Source organism: Tetrahymena thermophila (genome assembly GCF_000189635.1).
Source record: "Tetrahymena thermophila SB210 genomic scaffold scf_8254437, whole genome shotgun sequence".
In the NCBI taxonomy this organism is placed as follows: domain Eukaryota; phylum Ciliophora; class Oligohymenophorea; order Hymenostomatida; family Tetrahymenidae; genus Tetrahymena; species Tetrahymena thermophila.
In genome coordinates this window covers 62,598-79,685 of record NW_002476218.1, presented here as the reverse complement: position 1 = coordinate 79,685, position 17,088 = coordinate 62,598, and the positions used below count along the sequence as shown (strand labels likewise).

The 17,088-nt window shown below is 24.2% G+C and overlaps 4 protein-coding genes across 4 annotated transcripts; 2 read left to right on the top strand and 2 right to left on the bottom strand. All coding sequences in view use genetic code 6, as the record gives it.

Annotated features, from left to right (window-relative positions):
* Positions 1–340: 340 nt before the first annotated feature.
* Positions 341–1,561, top strand: TTHERM_000444349 (PRA1 family protein; the record flags this gene model as incomplete). Its single annotated transcript, XM_012799657.1, has 5 exons — positions 341–629; positions 683–851; positions 943–990; positions 1,049–1,201; positions 1,261–1,561. The coding sequence occupies 5 exons, from the start codon at positions 341–343 to the stop codon at positions 1,559–1,561; spliced, it is 960 nt and encodes a 319-aa protein (XP_012655111.1).
* A 4,396-nt stretch (positions 1,562–5,957) lies between these two features.
* Positions 5,958–8,324, bottom strand: TTHERM_00444330 (30S ribosomal protein S16; the record flags this gene model as incomplete). The annotated part of the gene is made up of 9 exons (XM_001023295.3): positions 5,958–6,181; positions 6,247–6,365; positions 6,428–6,552; positions 6,609–6,685; positions 6,749–7,148; positions 7,468–7,565; positions 7,684–7,762; positions 7,866–8,004; positions 8,272–8,324. The coding sequence occupies 9 exons, from the start codon at positions 8,322–8,324 to the stop codon at positions 5,958–5,960; spliced, it is 1,314 nt and encodes a 437-aa protein (XP_001023295.2).
* Positions 8,325–8,625: 301 nt separating this feature from the next.
* On the top strand, positions 8,626–16,869 carry TTHERM_00444320 (coatomer subunit gamma). Its single transcript, XM_001023294.3, has 14 exons — positions 8,626–8,796; positions 9,030–9,157; positions 9,289–9,396; positions 9,497–9,652; positions 9,714–9,920; positions 9,979–10,290; positions 10,355–10,431; positions 10,491–10,786; positions 10,840–11,080; positions 11,136–11,586; positions 11,642–11,746; positions 11,807–12,209; positions 12,266–12,363; positions 12,432–16,869. Exons 1-14 carry the CDS (start codon positions 8,724–8,726, stop codon positions 12,546–12,548), a joined length of 2,772 nt encoding a protein of 923 aa, XP_001023294.2. The 5' UTR covers positions 8,626–8,723; the 3' UTR covers positions 12,549–16,869.
* TTHERM_00444310 (ATP-dependent RNA helicase DHX8) lies at positions 12,894–16,769 on the bottom strand (the record flags this gene model as incomplete). Its single annotated transcript, XM_001023293.1, has 1 exon — positions 12,894–16,769. One exon carries the CDS (start codon positions 16,767–16,769, stop codon positions 12,894–12,896), a length of 3,876 nt encoding a protein of 1,291 aa, XP_001023293.1.
* Positions 16,870–17,088: the final 219 nt, after the last annotated feature.

The following is a 17,088-nucleotide window of genomic DNA, read 5'->3' as shown; positions in this document are numbered from 1 at the left end:
TCTGTATATAAAAAAACCTGTACTTTCTATTTATCTCCACATTGCTAACTTTCTTATAATGCTAAATTAACTTAAAATATTTATGCCATTTTTAAATCTAAATATGTATATGCGTTTGAGTACAAAATGTAATTTTGATGATAAAGAAAAATATAATTTTGAAATGCATAAATAAGTAAGTATATAGTATAATTTGATGAATCAAAAAAGATAAGTATTAAAGAAACCAAAAGAGAATAAATAATAAACCTTCACCTATAAATTTTTTTAAAAGAAAACCAAATTTTTTTGTTTAAATTTTTGATGATATTTAAAAATGAAGATTTTTTAAAAAGCTGAAATGCAAAGTAAAACTAAAATCGTATGCTTATTATTGATAAAATTGAAAGATCCTAACCTTTAGATTGATCAATCACCTAATTATTATAATAATTATCACGATAGTATTGTAAATTTTAAATCAAATACTGATTAGAAAAAAACGAGCTATTTAAAGTTTATAATAATTAGAAATAATAACAAAAAATATTAACTAATTAAGAAAAAAAAGCAATTATATTATATATCCAATTTTGGAAGATCTTTTGCTCAAAATACAAAAATGGTTAGCAGATATAGATAATTTGCTCGTAAGATTATATTTCTGCCTTTTTTATATTAAAATTATTTATCCGATAAATAGTTTAAACAAAGAATTTTATAGATCAGAACTTTAAGCCTTTTAGCGAATTGATTGATTGTAGAAGATACAATTTCCCAAAGTAGAGTATTTTAAAACGCTTTCTTAAGAACATGGATTATTTCAGCTATAACTACTTAGCAATGGCACTAATAACCACTATACTTTATTTGTAAATATTAATCAAACTATCATTATATATATCATTTAGATTGTTTAATAATTTCTATTTTAAATTATAAAATTTAAAAAAATATATGTAGAGTTTATAACATCTGGTTCATAGTAGGATGGCTTCTTACAATAGGATTGTAAAAAATTAAATTTATTAAGACTTACAAGTAATTAATTTTATAATTAATTATAAAGTTGGGGAGTAGCATATAAGTTTAGGCAGAAAATAATTGAAGAAAGTCCAAATGATATGTGCTATAATGTGAAGATGACCTTTTTTTTAATAATTAACATTACTATGATATGGACTGCATATGGAGTTTAGTTTATCGAATATATTGGCTTTATGTAAATTTATTGATTTATTTTATATTTTATTTGAATATTCTTAAACTTTAATGAAATAGTATGTTTCCGATATTATTACATTCGATATTATTCGAGCCTGTTGAGATTTCTAATCAGTTACCATAAATTATAAGTAATCCTTCATTAGATGTAGAAGCTCAGCATGTAAATTAGATACCACCATCTTAAAATAGCTCTGTAAACTATAATTAGATTTCTATTTAAGAGAGCTCTTCACAAATTATAAATGTAAATAATAAACAATTGAGCGATGAGCAAGTTTAAGCATACTAACATGTAATTTAAGTAGAAAAATCTACAAATCAATCCAATGAGGAATCATAAAACTCTGCTTAGTGATTCACAGTCTAATAAACAAGCAATTGCTTTTTATATTTATTTAAAACCAAGAAATAACCAATTTGTAATTTACAAAATTAATTATGAGAATAAAAAGTATTAATTATATTATAAAATTTAACATTAAACTATTTTATGTTTGGTTAAACGTAATAAATATATATTATATATTTATATTTATTTTATAAATTAAAGTATATAGTTATTATAAAAGCCTTGATCTAATACTTAATTTATTATCAATTAAATATATTCTCTTACAACAAAATATTAATTTAAATTAAATAATATTAGCTTACTTTCAATCCTCATTAATTTATTAATGTAACTCCCTCTCTCTAATTTTTTCCAATATTTTTTACCTTTCTCATATCAAAATAAAATAATTAAAAAATTATTACCATATTTAAATTTCCTAAACAAATTTTTTCATTTTATATCTTAATTATTCATAAACTCAATTATTCATTCAGATAATTTTTTTGTATTTAATATTATAATAAAATTAGTGTTATTAAAATATCATATTTTCATTATGTAGTTGGAACTTATTAGAGTTTAATTGTACGATTAAATAAAGAGAAAGGCTGAATAGTTGTTTAAACAATTTTAGCAATTCATATTAAATTTTTTCCAAAAAACCAATGTTATTAATAATTAAAATATTTAAAAAATTTTTTAATTTAGAACTCTAAATTTTAAAAATATTCTCAAATATTAAAATTAAATATTCTATATTATAAAATATTTATTTTGATATTCTATATCTAACTAAAACACTCAATATTGTAGAATAATTTTGAATATTGTACTTTAAATAATAAAAATTTATTAGAATATTTTATTTTTTCAGATATTTAACAAATTAAATATATTTATTTTATGTAATATTTAGTTAATTTTTACTTTTATTTTATTTAAATTAATTTATATTATTGTAGTTTCTTATATATCAAGTGCACCCTTACCTCCAAAAAAAACACATGATTTTGCTGTTTTGATTAAGTTAGTTTAAAATTTTCAAAAAAATAGACCTGATAAAATCAATAAAACTATAAAAAAACTTAATTGAATATAAGTTTTTATTTTTGAGAATAAAAAGTATGAAGTTATAAAGTTGAACATTCAACTGTTTTAATGTTTTGCTAAAATTAATTAATAAATAAATATTTTATAAAGTAAAACATAGAATAATTAAGCCTAAATATTAATTAATTTAAATAAAAATAATAAAAATATTAATCAAAATATTAGTTTTTAATTAAAATTTAATTTTTTTACTTTTAATAATTTAATTAAAACTTTAAAAGCAAGTAACTTAAATTGGTATATTGTTGATAAGTTTTATTTTTGAGAATAAAAATTGTTATATTTTTAATTTAACATAAAATCATTTTATATTTGGCTAAACATAATAAATATATGTTTATTTTTTTTTATAATATAAATTATTAGCATTATAAACACTAAATAAAAAAGCTTAAATTAGCTATAAATTAGGTAATATTCGCTTACATTAAAGTATTTATTTTAAATATATTCACTTAATTTAATTGATATTAAAATAAATCAATATTTTAACAAATTATTTATGAAAATTTTTAGTTTATCATTAAAATATATATTTATTTACCTTTATTTTATTTAAAACTTTTAAAAAACTTAAATTGAAAAATAAATGCTTGACAAATTTGATTAAAAAAAAAAAAAAACTTATGAAAAAAAAATATTAATTTAGAAATGAAGAAATTGATTAAAACTAAAACTTAATTTAAGCTTATTGCTCTCAACAGCAATAAAAAAGAATCATTTTCTTACTAGATTAATTAATTCCATCACCTTATTACATATAATCGATTCTGAAAGATTAAAAAGGTTGAAAAAGGAATTCTTCCTCATATTCATGACTTGATATTTTGGCTATATATTTTGGTTTATATTTATTTTTATAATCAATTTTTGCATTAATTTCAATTAAAACTTCGTAATTATTATCAAACCATTTACTTTTAGAGTATTTTTAATTTTATAGATATTGTTATTAAGTGTTTTTAATTCTTTAGGCTTACTACAATTATACCTAATGTACCATTTAAATTTTTCTTAATGTTGCAACTTCTTTTAATAAACTTGTTGACAAGAATTATGGAAAACAAATAAAAGTTGGAATTTAATTGTTTTCATTGTGTAAATATTCTTGATATAGTGTGTCATATTAATACGTTTGAATTGCGCATCCTCTGTAAAGTTTTACTTCGTTTTTTTAATAATCGTCTTAAAATTAATATAAGCATTTTGAAAATAACCTATACAATCTCATGAGATATCTATAAATTCGTACATTCATTGTATTTATTGATAAATTTATCAATTTGTATAAAACGCTCTCTTGGGTATATAGATTTAGTATCTTTGATACAATCTCTTTTTATGAATAATTCAATGTATTTATATTTGAAAATTACTCAAAAATGGAATGAATGCTTTTTATATCACTATCTTCTAAATATAACTCTAAAGGAGATTAAATATTTGCCTTTTTACAGTACTAGCAAAGTTTTTTCAAATTTTCTTTTTCTTTTTCAAGGTTAATTGATTGTATTATTTAATTATCATGGCATTAAAATAACATCAAAACTTATTTAACTTTGGATCCAAAATAGAAATCTAAATTCTTATTCTAAACAAAAGAACTGTGAATTCTATTATGTATCATTTTATCAAAACTAGTAATTAATTAGTTATATTATGCTGCTATCTAAGTAACATATTTAAATTACAATTAAAGCTTTTCTATTGTTAATTAATTCTAAATTATGAAATTTTCACTTGTGAATATAATAATAGACTTAGAATGTATCTCCTATTTTATAATTTTGTCATTCAGCCATTCTAGATTTGTTGTTCCACCATATTTTTCATAAGCAAATTTTCCACTCATAACAAATAAAATATTTTTCTAAGACAAATTTATAGACATAAATCTAAAAGTTAAGCTATCACTAAATTAATAAATTCTGTTTATTAAGAAAGGAAATTTCTCTATTAAGCAACTCATATCAGACTCTTTAGACTTTGGATCTCCCCATATGACCAAAAATTATTGCATGTTATTATCACATAGCTATTCAGTTTAGTTATTTATATTTTCAATGAATTCTTCAAATTCTTTTGTTTTAGTATTTGAATTCTAGTAAATCTGAGCAAACGATCCTTTACTTATCATGATTTGTAATTAACATTAAATATTTTTAAATTAAAAATAATAAATTTTATTCATTTAGTATTATTATAAATTTCAAACAAATAATTCTCTATTTTAATTTTTAAATATATTAATGCGTAGGTAAGTGATTGTCGCTATTATTGTTATTATATTTAAATATTTGAATAATCCTTAATTCACCTTATTTTAAAATTTGAAGATAAGAAAGAAATTTTCATTTATATTTTTTAAAAAAGCATTGTTATTATTAAGTAATCTGCCTCCATTTTAATAAATTTAATGTCAAAAAAAATTAAATTTTAAATTTTATCATAAAAAATATTCTAATAAAAGACTAATAAATTGTTAGTTAATTATTTAATTATAATGTAGAATAATATTTAATTATATTTATTCCTTTTGTTAAATATTATTTTTTATTTTATATAAATTTCGTGGAAAATTGCTGATTATTCCTAATTAATTATTAAATATTTATTTATTTATTCAACAAAATTAAATTTATTGGTCTTAATTTTTAATTTAAAAACTAAATTTTTTGATGATAAAAACTTTTAAAAATCTTAATAAATAAATGTATTTTCCATAATGAAAAGTTCATAAAAATATTATCTATTCAAAAAAAGAAAAAGTTTAGAGTAAATTGAAGATTCAAATAAAATAGCCATCTAATTTTTTTTATTATTACTTTTTCCATTAATTTTTAATATTTGATTAAATTTTTTGCTTGATAAAGATTACCATATTTGTAAAAGCTTGTGCATTTTAGTGCTTTTGAAAAACTTTCTTATTAGGAATATTTAAAAATTAAATAATAAATTTAATTGTTTACATTTCTTATGTGGCTAAATGTAAAAATAGCAATTTATTTAAGCTATTAAATTTAAACTAACGACCAACAAGAAGTAAGATGCATGAATACATTTTATCAAATAAAATTGGAGCATAAATTAATTAATTAATTCTTATGATGTAGGTTTGTTTGTTCTACAGCTTGAATTAATTGATTTAAATAATTAAATATTAAACTTTTCTAACAATTAAATTTTTTTTATTTATTTAATAAATTTTAAGAAGCAAATTCTATTTTCGACACATCAATCCATTCATCCATCATCTCATCTTGAATTTATATTGGTCTTTTTTTCATTTTTATTTTACACTTATTCCTCAATTTTTAAAAAGTCCTGTGTATCTCAAGTAATCAAAAGTTGACATATAGTAAGGTTTATTGATGGTAGAAAAATTATTATAACCCTTCTTAAAAAAGGCGGGAGGATTTTAAGTTCTAACTCTTGTAGGTTTCTTGCGACCCATGACGTTTTTGAACATAAAGTGTGCATATTCTCTTTTAACAGGGTTTAATTTGTCTGTTACGCTAGTAAGATTGTAGGCTAATAAAATAATAAATAATAAAAATATGGTTATCAATAGTAACTAATAATTTTTAATTTGTAACCTTTGTTAGCTTGAGTAGCAGGATCGTAAATCTAAGGTATTTCATAATAATCAGCAGCATCATAACTGTTAATATCAGGTCTAGGAGTAATTGAGTTAGGAAGAGGGAAGATAACTTAGCTGTTTATTATTTAAATATCAAAATTAAAAGAACTATTTTAAGGGTGTAAATAGATTGTTACTCATTTTTTCTGAAGTGCTCTAAATGTAATTGATTCTCGTGTTCGACTTCAGGTACTTCAGTAGTAGCTTCAATAGCATGTATTTTCAAAACAACGACTTATTCAGTGAAATATCTTCTGACAGTCTATTTAGAGTATAAATACAACTTTAATTTAAATTTATAAAGCTAATTAATAAAACCTTATCAGCCTTAGCTTCATGGAAACCTTTAGATAATAAGTAATCCTTAAATTCTTCTTTAGTGATGGGCTTTAAAGCTTTTGAATTATATTAAAAATGGTATTATTTAAATGAAACATGAAATTATTTTGGTTAGTTACCTTCGATCTAATCTTCAAAATTCTTATAAGAAGCTTCGATTGTTTAATTAAAGCTAGCTTCTTCAAGACTTCTTCTTAAGAACTTATCAGAACCAATTTTTTCTTTTAAATCTTCTTTGCCTTGTAAAATCTTTTGCTTGAAAGATTCGTGTTATTCAGCTTTGGTTAATTAGGAGAAAAGGATATTTATTCTCTTAATGACAAATTGTCTTCTCTTTTAATCAACTTAGTTAATTTAAGAATTCATTTATTATAACTCAGTTTAGAGGCTCTATAATTCTTATTAAATAAGTTTAGGATCAAGAGAATCCTTCAAATCACTATCAGCTATTTACTTAATGAGTTCATTTTTCATTCTTTATTACTTGAGGAATTTGACTTCTTCTTCTTATTAAATGAACTTTGATTTTTAAAAAAAGTTTTACAAATTGCTTTTATGAATAATATTTAGAATTGTATGGCCATAAAATGTATTTTTATATTAAAAATACATAGAATAAAAAGGTGTAAATGACCAAAATTTTATTGCAAATTCAAACTATATTAAGAAAATAAGAACTAATTTTTTATCATAAATAAAAATTTAATTAAATTATCATGATTTGCAGTATAAAACTAAATTAATTAATCACTTAGTTTCTTAATATTTTAGTTGAATTTGTATATATATCCTTTCAATCAAAAGATACTTCTATATAATCATTTTATCAATTATTTACTTCATGGAGATGATTGTCGAAATTCTTGATTTTATATGGACTTAAATTCAAGTAATCTTTAGGGGTTACTTCTGGTTTTTCATAAAGAGTTTTAAAACCTTTTTTTTAATAAACAAACTTTTAAATTTCATTTTGCTTTTATGAGTACTTAAATTTTCAAAAATCTAATTATTAATCAATCAATCAGCATTTTAAAGCAAGAGGAAAAGAACATACCATATTTAATCAAAGGCTTTGGAGCTAAGTCGAAATAAGAAAGGAATTTTTATACTTTTTCAGAGGGCTTTGCTCCCATCTAATTTAAATTTATAAATAAGAATTAAAAAACAAGCACTTGAGTAGAATATTCTATGAATTCCCATTAAGGAGAAATAAATAAATGTAAATCTAATCTTTACAGCAATCCAATATCTGACACGTTCCTTATTAACTACAATCTCTCTTTAATTAATTTTTCCTTGTCTTGGGCACCACCAGCCAACATGCTCAAGGAATCTACCTCTGGGATTCTTCTTTTAGGGCATGACAACAATTTTCCTATATATAATAATTCATTGTAATTTAGATGATTGAGTTCTATTTATTTGTAGATATAATTTTCCTTTTATTTCTAACAATGTGAAAAATAATCAAAGAAACTTTGAATATTAAATATGTATGGCGAGTAAACTGAAAACTCAAAATTCTAAATTCAAATCTAACTCATTTCACTCTATCTTGTCAAATTTAAAATGAGCGCTCTTTTTTAATTTAAATTCTGCTTGTTATTCTTTGTTTATTTTAAAATATTTTATATATTATTACCATCTTGGATGATTTTTAAAACCAGATTGCTAAAGTCTAATAACAACTCTCATAATTCAATTCCTTTTATTAAATAATTAAGCTTTTTTATCTTTTCTTATTTTTTTTACAGAGAATAAAAGCGTATAAAAACTATTTGTTTTACTTTTGAAAAGATTATAATTTAATGTTTTAGTGTTATTTTTAATTAAGTTTGCATTTTAAAATTCACACGTAAATTTTTGCTTTGTATTTTGACAAGCAAAATAAAAAAATATTAAAGATATTTTACTTCTTATTTAATCAGAATTATTGATTAAATCAAATCAATAAAATAATGCTTATACTTTCTTTCTAAGCTCAACTCTACACGAACTCATCTATAATTTTTTATTAGGAATTATATTGGTTATCAATAAATAAGTAAACAAATAAAAAGCACGTATTTAGCAAAAGTTTAATCTGTTAAAGAAATGGCTCACCTCATTAAATAAGTGTCAGAAAAATTCTAAAAGCTTCAAAATGATTTTAGGAGAAATACCATAGGTACCAACAAACAAACAAATTAACTTCAATAACATTTAGAAAAATATTATTTTCAAATTCATTATTTTAAGTTTATTAAGTATTACTCATTCATTATTAAGCTATGAAAAAGTGATATGCTTAATACATTTTTGAATTGGTTAATATGGAAAATGTTAAAATAAGAATTGTTTTTGTTAAATATAATAGCTAAATATTTAGTTCTTATTTTCATTTTTAATAAAATTATTTAGAAGTAGATGCTTTTAGTAAGATTAGCAAATCATAGGTCCTTTAAGATTGTAAGTAATTTACTAGCGTATAGTTAAACGATCGTTAATGCAGATAATTATTATCTCAATTAATCTATCTTATCAACTAAGTAATAAATAATATTATTTTTAGTAAAAAGATCAACATCAAAAATATTTTAGCTGTTATTTAAGATAATAAAACTGAATTTTCACCTAATAAATTTTGTCTTTGTTTTACTATTGATTTTTATAAAAATAGGGAAATAAGTTCAGTGATTAAGAGTAGTCAACTTTATTTTTCTAAGTTACAAGATTGTTTTAATCAAACAACAAAGAATTACGTAGAATGGTCTACCTCATGATCAAAGTATTTAATCTTTAGCAATCTTATATAATTACTTATTTATTTATATAAATCAAAAAAACCTAAAAAATATAATATTTTGTTTATATAAATCCTTAATCAGGAATTCAAAGATGAAAAAATGGTCTATGTTGTCACATAATCTTTGATGAAAGATATTACTTCTACTGTTGACTTATATAAGATGAATGCTTTGAGAATTATTCCAGTTGTTTTAGATCCTTCTAATCTTATTTAAGTTGAACGCTACATCAAAAACGTAAAAAAAAATTATCTTATGACAATAAAAATATACTAATACTTTATATATATAATAAAAGGCTATTCTTGATAAAAATACTGCTGTAGCCAGTGCAGCTATATTGGCAGCCATATAATTATTCCCTTAACATAGTGAATCTATGAAAAAATTAAGCTCTGATGTAACTGCTGCACTTCAAAACAATAAAACTTAATCCACAATCCATTTCCACGCCTAAATTCTACTTCATGAAATAAAAAAATAAGATAGAAACTCATACATTAAGGTAATTACTTACAGTTTATATTCATTACTAAGGCCAATTAAAATTAACAAACAAATAGATTTTGCTTGAATAGACAAAGGATGCCATTGGCAACTCTGGCCACTTCTCTACTATTTAACTTATCAGATTTATCAAAGAAGTTCTCTTAACATCTGAGTTGGATTAGACAACAGAAAGAACATTTATTGATTACTTAACAAGACAAACAAGTAAAACTAATGAAATGGTGACTATTGAAAGTTGCAAGGCTATTTGTGAACTTAAAAATATCTCAAATAAAGATTTAACTCAACCAATAACAGTTTTGGGTATTTTCTTGGTTGGAAGTAGCACAGTTAACAAATATGCTGCCTTGAAGATTATGAATAAGGTAAGTAATTCAATAAGATTGATTTGTTTTAAAATATATTATTATTTAAAAAATATCATGAAAGCTTGTATCTAATCCTGCTAGAAAAGCTATCATCAACAATAAAACTGAAATACAATACCTTCTAACTGATAATAACAAGTAAAAATAATTACTTAACTTTCATATTTTTTAACATATATGTAAAAATATCTTTTTAGGAGTATTTCTTCTTTAGCTGTTTCCATCTTGCTTAAATTGTGTAATGAAGATGACATAGAGAGTTTGCTTAATTAAATTTATGATAATCTTTAAGACATGTCTGATGAATTTAAAGTTGACATACTTAATTCTGTTAAAGGGCTTGTCAAATAACTTCCCAAAAAATATAGAATTATTTTAGTTTTCTTATTCAATTGTATGAAAAACGAAGGAAATGCTGATTTCAAAGCATAATGCATTGATGTTGTAGAAGATATTATTAGACAATTCCCTGCTGAAGAAGTTAGAGAATCTAGTAAATTTAAAAATAAACCATGATTAAATCAATTAACTTATTAATTTAAAAAGGTTTATAGGTCTTATCTGAGTATATTGAAGATTGTTTAGTAAAAAGTTTATAATTAAAATGCTTGAGCATTATCAACAAAGAGTCGTCCAAGAATACTGCTTCTCTTAAAATGATTAGACTTATTAACAACAGAATTCACTTAGAAGATTCTGAAGTAAGAGCTGCTGCTGTAGGTACTATTTCTAAATTTGCATCAAAGCAATAATCTGTTAGAGAATAAGTTATCTAACTCTTGAAACAGTAATTTTAAAATTATAATAAATCTAAATTTTTATTTTTATTTATCTTTAACCAGTGCTTTGAGTGATCCTGATGAAGAAGTCAGAGAAAGAGCATTCTAAAGTATTAATATTTTTAGTGAGCAAGTTAGTTCTTTCTTAGAAGATAAAGCTAGAGAAGCTTCAACAATTGATTTCTAAGAAATTACATATATAGAAAAATATATTGAAATGAACAAGCAAAATATTGAAGAATCAGAAGATATTGAAGCACTTTCCAAGGATAAAATATATGAATTTGCATAAGCATAAAATATTCAAGCAACATAAACTTCTGAAAATTAAGCATCAACAAATTATGATGATTTTTCATCTGATCCTTCTTAAGACAAGGAAGAATCTTAAGCTTCTGCTAGTTTACCAGTTATTAAAAAGGATAATGAATAATTCTAAAAATTAGCACAATAATTTGCTTCCAGCGCTATTTTCTAAGGTTATGGACCTCTCAGACATATTTCTAATGGAGGAGTAAATTATTTTGTTCAAATTCTTAAAAATACATTATTTATATTTCAAATCATAGGATCTTACTGACAAAAATGCTAGTTATTTAGTAAGCTATGTCAAATACTTCTTTGATGATTATGTTGTCTTAGAATTTTTAGTAAAAAACAAAGCTCAAGACCAAGTAGGATATTTAAAGATATTTTATTAACAAAGGATTTTATGATTTTTAAACTTTAAATAGATTCTTAAAGATGTGAAGGTTAAGTTAGATTTAAATAATGAAAACATTCAAGTAGAAAAGATTGTTGCAGCCACTGAAATTAAAGAAGAAGAAGCAAGCAATATTTTTGTTGCTTTGGCAAGAAACCCTGAATTTAAAGTTATTGCTTTCTCTAGCCAATGCTTCTTAACTTTCTAAGTTTAAGATATAGGAGCTAATGGTAAAGTTATTTCTGAATATGCAGATGAATACTAACTAGATGATGTCTAAGTAACTATTTCCGATCATTTAACTAATTGGGAAATTGGTAAAGGAAAATACGAAACAGAATTAAATTATTTAGAAGGAGAAGTTGCTACATAAAAGTTTAAATTATCATACAAGAGTATTGATTTTGCTATCTAAGAAATTATTAAGCACTTCAGTAATAAAATTTATATTATCATAAAACATTTTGGTTACAATTTATTATGTAAACAGGTGTAAGCGTATGTGATGGAACAAATCACATTCCTCAAGTTCAAACAGAAAAATTCCATACTCTTAAACTAGCTGGTAAATACTTAGATAAAGAAAAGGTAATTTTATTAAATAAAATTTTGTAAAATCATTTTTAATTTTTATTCTCACTTTTAAAAATTAAAAGTTCTTATTAAGCTGCATGATAGCTATGGATGCTAAATAAGGTTGCTTCTTACAAATGAATGTTAAGAGCGCAGACGAAGAATTAAACTAAGATCTTATAAATACTTTCAATAACTGAAAGTACTGTAATTTATTACTGATTTATTTGAAGATAGATGATATTAGTTTGATTAATTCACAAATTGTATGTTATCTCTTCATATTATAAATTTTGTAAATTATAAAATAGTTTAAAAAAACTACAACCAAATCAAATTAAATTTATTTGAATAAAAAATAAATAACATAAACGAACTAATGAATTAAAAGTGACAAGCAAAAATTTTTAATTTTAAATAAATTTTATTTCTTTTTTAAAACTAAATTTTTTATTTCTTGAAATAATTTTAAGAATTTTTATATATTATTTATTTAATATTAAAATATGTATTTTTAACACATATTTTTATTTTGAATTATTAATTCAACCATTTCCTCTTCTTTTAGACAGACGCCAAGCTTCGTTATCACCACTTTTAGTTGAGAGTGATTCAAGCTTTTCAGCCTTTTTAGCTTTTGATAATACATGAGGGTTTACGTTTTAAAAGAAATTCGGTGCAACTTCAACAAGCCACTTTGGTTCTATTGTGGAAATATTTCTCATATATTCTTTAGTTGTCAAAACTAATTCGTGATAAACTACCCAATCCGGCTGCTTCTAAAAAAGTGCAGATGTAGGATGTATGTTAACAGTATGATTATCTATGATAGTTTTGTATCCTTCGTTACGATCTTTTTTTGCTGCATGATTAAAGAAGCCTGCACATATAGCCTTACGGATTTTGGCATAATTTTTACCACACGATTAAACAGGTAAATGATAGCGGTCCATGATACCTATCAACTGTTTACGAATATCTTGTGCTCTTTTTATTGTTCTAGAATCTATGAAATTCTCATGACACCAAATATTTGAAAAATTGTTTGATTTCCAAGCTTCGTATACAGTCAAAAGAGTTAAGTGGTCTCCATCTTAATGATGAAATTTAGCACGACGCTGGTCAGCTTGTTATTTTTTATCTTTTGGACAGAAAAATACATTTTAAACTGACAACATAGCAATAATAGTAGCTATTTCATCTGAACATCCAAGATCAACACTTGTTATAAGCATTTTAGAGAGAGGTGGTTCTAAAGGAAATTCGGCCATTTTCAAACCGAGACGTGTAAGGAGACCTTCATCATCCAAACAACCTAAAGTGTAAAGATGTTCTAAAGCAGAAATCAAAGTTTGAATAGGAGGAGGATCCATAAAATCGAAGTTGATTAAATCATTAATACCCATTGCCTTTAAAAGTAAAACCGTGTTTGCTAAGTTTGTACGCTGAATTTCAGGTATACTTGTTGGGAGCATTTCATTTTTGAAAGCATCTTCAGTATAAAGACGGAAACATTTACCAGGACCTGTACGACCTGCACGACCCTAACGTTATTTCGCTGAAGCCTATGAAATTGGTGCAACAATCAAGGAATCCATACCAAGTTTTGGATTGTAAACTTTAATTTTTGCAAATCCTGGATCTACGACATAGTAAATACCATCGATGGTAAGAGATGCTTCTGCAATATTAGTTGATATAATACATTTACGTTTTCCCTCAGGAGTAGGAAGGAAAATTCTATTCTATAGTTCATTAGGCAAACCAGCATAAAGAGGTAATATAATAAGTTCAGGTGCATCTGGACCTAAGTTCTTCATACGCTAGAATAATATTTAGCATGCATTATCAATTTCTTCTTGACCTGTTAAGAAAAGGAGAATATCGCCAGGAGGTTCATGCAAGTGAATTTGCATGATTACAATTAAAGAAGCTTCAACATAATCCTATTCAGGTTCTACAGAGTAGAGGACATCGACTTTGAAGGTACGACCTGGTACACGGAAAACTTAGCAATCAAAGAAATAATTAGAGAATTTTGCAGCATCAAGGGTAGCGGAAGTAATAATCAAATGAAAATCTTTTCTTTTCTTAGCTACTTTCTTAAGTAAACCAAAAAGAACATCTGTATTTAGCTATCTTTCATGTGCTTCATCGAGCATAATAACTGAGTAGTTGCTTAGTTCTGTGTCAAGCAAGGCCTCACGAAGAAGCATACCATCAGTCATATATTTAATTACTGTAGAAGCAGATGTACAATCTTCAAAACGTATTGAATAACCTACTTCTTCACCAAGTACTACACCCATTTCTTCAGAAACACGCTTAGCAACACTCATAGCTGCAACACGACGAGGTTAGGTACACCCAATTTTCTTACCACTCTTACAAAAGCCTGCTTCTAAGAGATACTATGTCATTTAAGTTGTTTTTCCTGAACCGGTTTCACCAATAACAATAAGAATTTAATTATTAATGCAAGCTTTGATAAGTTATTCCTTATATTAATAGATAGGAAGAGATTCTTTTTACTCCTTGATTGTCATAGTTTATTTTGGTTTGTTAGAGTTGTTGAGAGCAGCCTTAAACATTGCTTCTTTTTTAAATTCTGGAATTTCCGATGTTTAAGCATCTCCCAACTTCTTTAAATTACTTAAAAGGAAAATAGATTCTGCAGTAGGATCTAAATTCATTTTTTAGAGTTCTTATTTGTTAATACTATCTACCAAAGCATTGTTTTGCTAAATACGAATTTCTCTTCTATCTTTTGCTTGTTAAACTGCATTAAGTGCTTGTCTACTCAAAGAGCCATTCTAGTTTTTAGTAACTCTAATAGGAGATAAGTTTACTCCTGCCTTTGTTGTCGTATCTTTTAAGAAGGGAGTTTCGTTCTCACGAATTTCAACTTCAACATCTTCATCTTCTGAACAACCTTCATCTAAATCTATTTCGCCTTTATCAATACCCAAATGTTTACTGGAATAGTATTCTGCTTACTTACGTTCCCACTTTTCTTAAGAACTTTCTCTGATTCTCTTTTTATTTTTTTCCTCTTTATCTTCAAGTAGAATACCTGTTAGAGCACCGAACTTTGAATTTTAATTTGATTTGATAATATCATCTTTATCTAACACACCAAATGCCTTCTTTTCTTTCTACTCAAGAGGGTCATACTTGAGAGATTAGGATTCCTCATATCGTATTTTTTGTTCAAACTTATCTAAACCAGTTATTTAATCAACATCTTTCATACTCAAACTAATTTTGTTTCCTATCACACTTATTACTTTTACTTTTACTCTTTATCCAATTCTCGCTACTTCTTAAATATTTCCAACTCTTTTGCTTGAAAGCTAGCTAATGTGAACCAAACCTTCTTTACGCCCTCCAACATTTTCTAATGTTACAAAACAACCAAATTCACTTATTTTAGAAACAACTCCATCTAAAATTGAGTCCTTTTCAACTTCTTATCTCTTGAATTGCTAACGAGTTTGCTTTTCTTATGATCTGCTGCGAGAACTATTTTCTCTACCCTTTTTCTCTCTGAGTGGTGAATTCGAATCTCTCTAATATTTTTTTCTATGATCTTTTTTTGCATCAGGGGAATCCCTTTTTTTCTTTTTTTCATGAGATTTAGAGCGTGAACGACGACTTTTCTTTTCTTTTGAATAAGAGCGATTTTTTTTTTCTTTTGACCTACTTCTAGAGTATTTCTTCTTACTTTTACCTTATGAGCGACTTCTAGACCTTCTTTTACTTTTTTCCTTTTTATGAGACTTGCTTCTGCTTCTTGAATGCTTGCTACTTTTTTTTCTACTGATTTCTTTATTTGAAGTCTCTTTTTCTTTTTCTTATCTTGCATCAATATTAGTCGGCTTTGGATCGAATTTACTACTATTTTTGTCCACTTTTTACTCTGGTTAAGGTTAATCCAGATCTATTTCATCTCTCTATGCAAGAGCTGGGAAAATTTTAGCATATTGCTTTCTCTTTTCTAGTTCTTGTCTTTTTAATTCATTCTATTCTTCATCACTATCTTCATTTTCATAATTTTCATCTCTTTTAACCTTTTCTTTTTGCTTGATATCCTCTTTTTCGATTTCAATATCAATTTTTTATGGATCTCCTGCAGAAAATTTATTTTTCTTGTCCTCAAGTTATTTATTTTATGCTTGAAGATCAACTTTCGGTTTAATTAAGCTCTACTTTGACTTAATCAATTTATATAAACTAGAAATAAATTAGTCTGATAATTCTGCATCATCTTTAATATTTTCAGCAAACTATTGCTCAGTATCTGATTCAAATGCTTAATCTATAAAATAATCTACTAAATCTTTATCCTAAATTCCTAGTTGTGTTTTCAGCTGTTGCATAACCTGCTAGCTGAGAAGGACATACTATAAATTAGAAGCCATTTCCCTTTTTTATATTTATACAGATTAAAAAATAAATTAATTATTAAAAAATTTAAGTTTAGTGTCTAGTATGAATTAATAAAAATATAATAATCTTTTTATCAATTGTTATTTGTGTGATAAAGACTGTTTAATTTATTTTTTAATATGCTGTATATTTTAATGCAGTAAAATGAACAAAGATTTAATAAAAAATTTCTATTTTAAACATTAAATATATTATAAATTTCGATAGCTTTAAATTATCTTAATTTACACATTTTTATCTGAACTAAAATATTTGAATTATTTATTTAAAAATGAGTACTCTAGATAAATC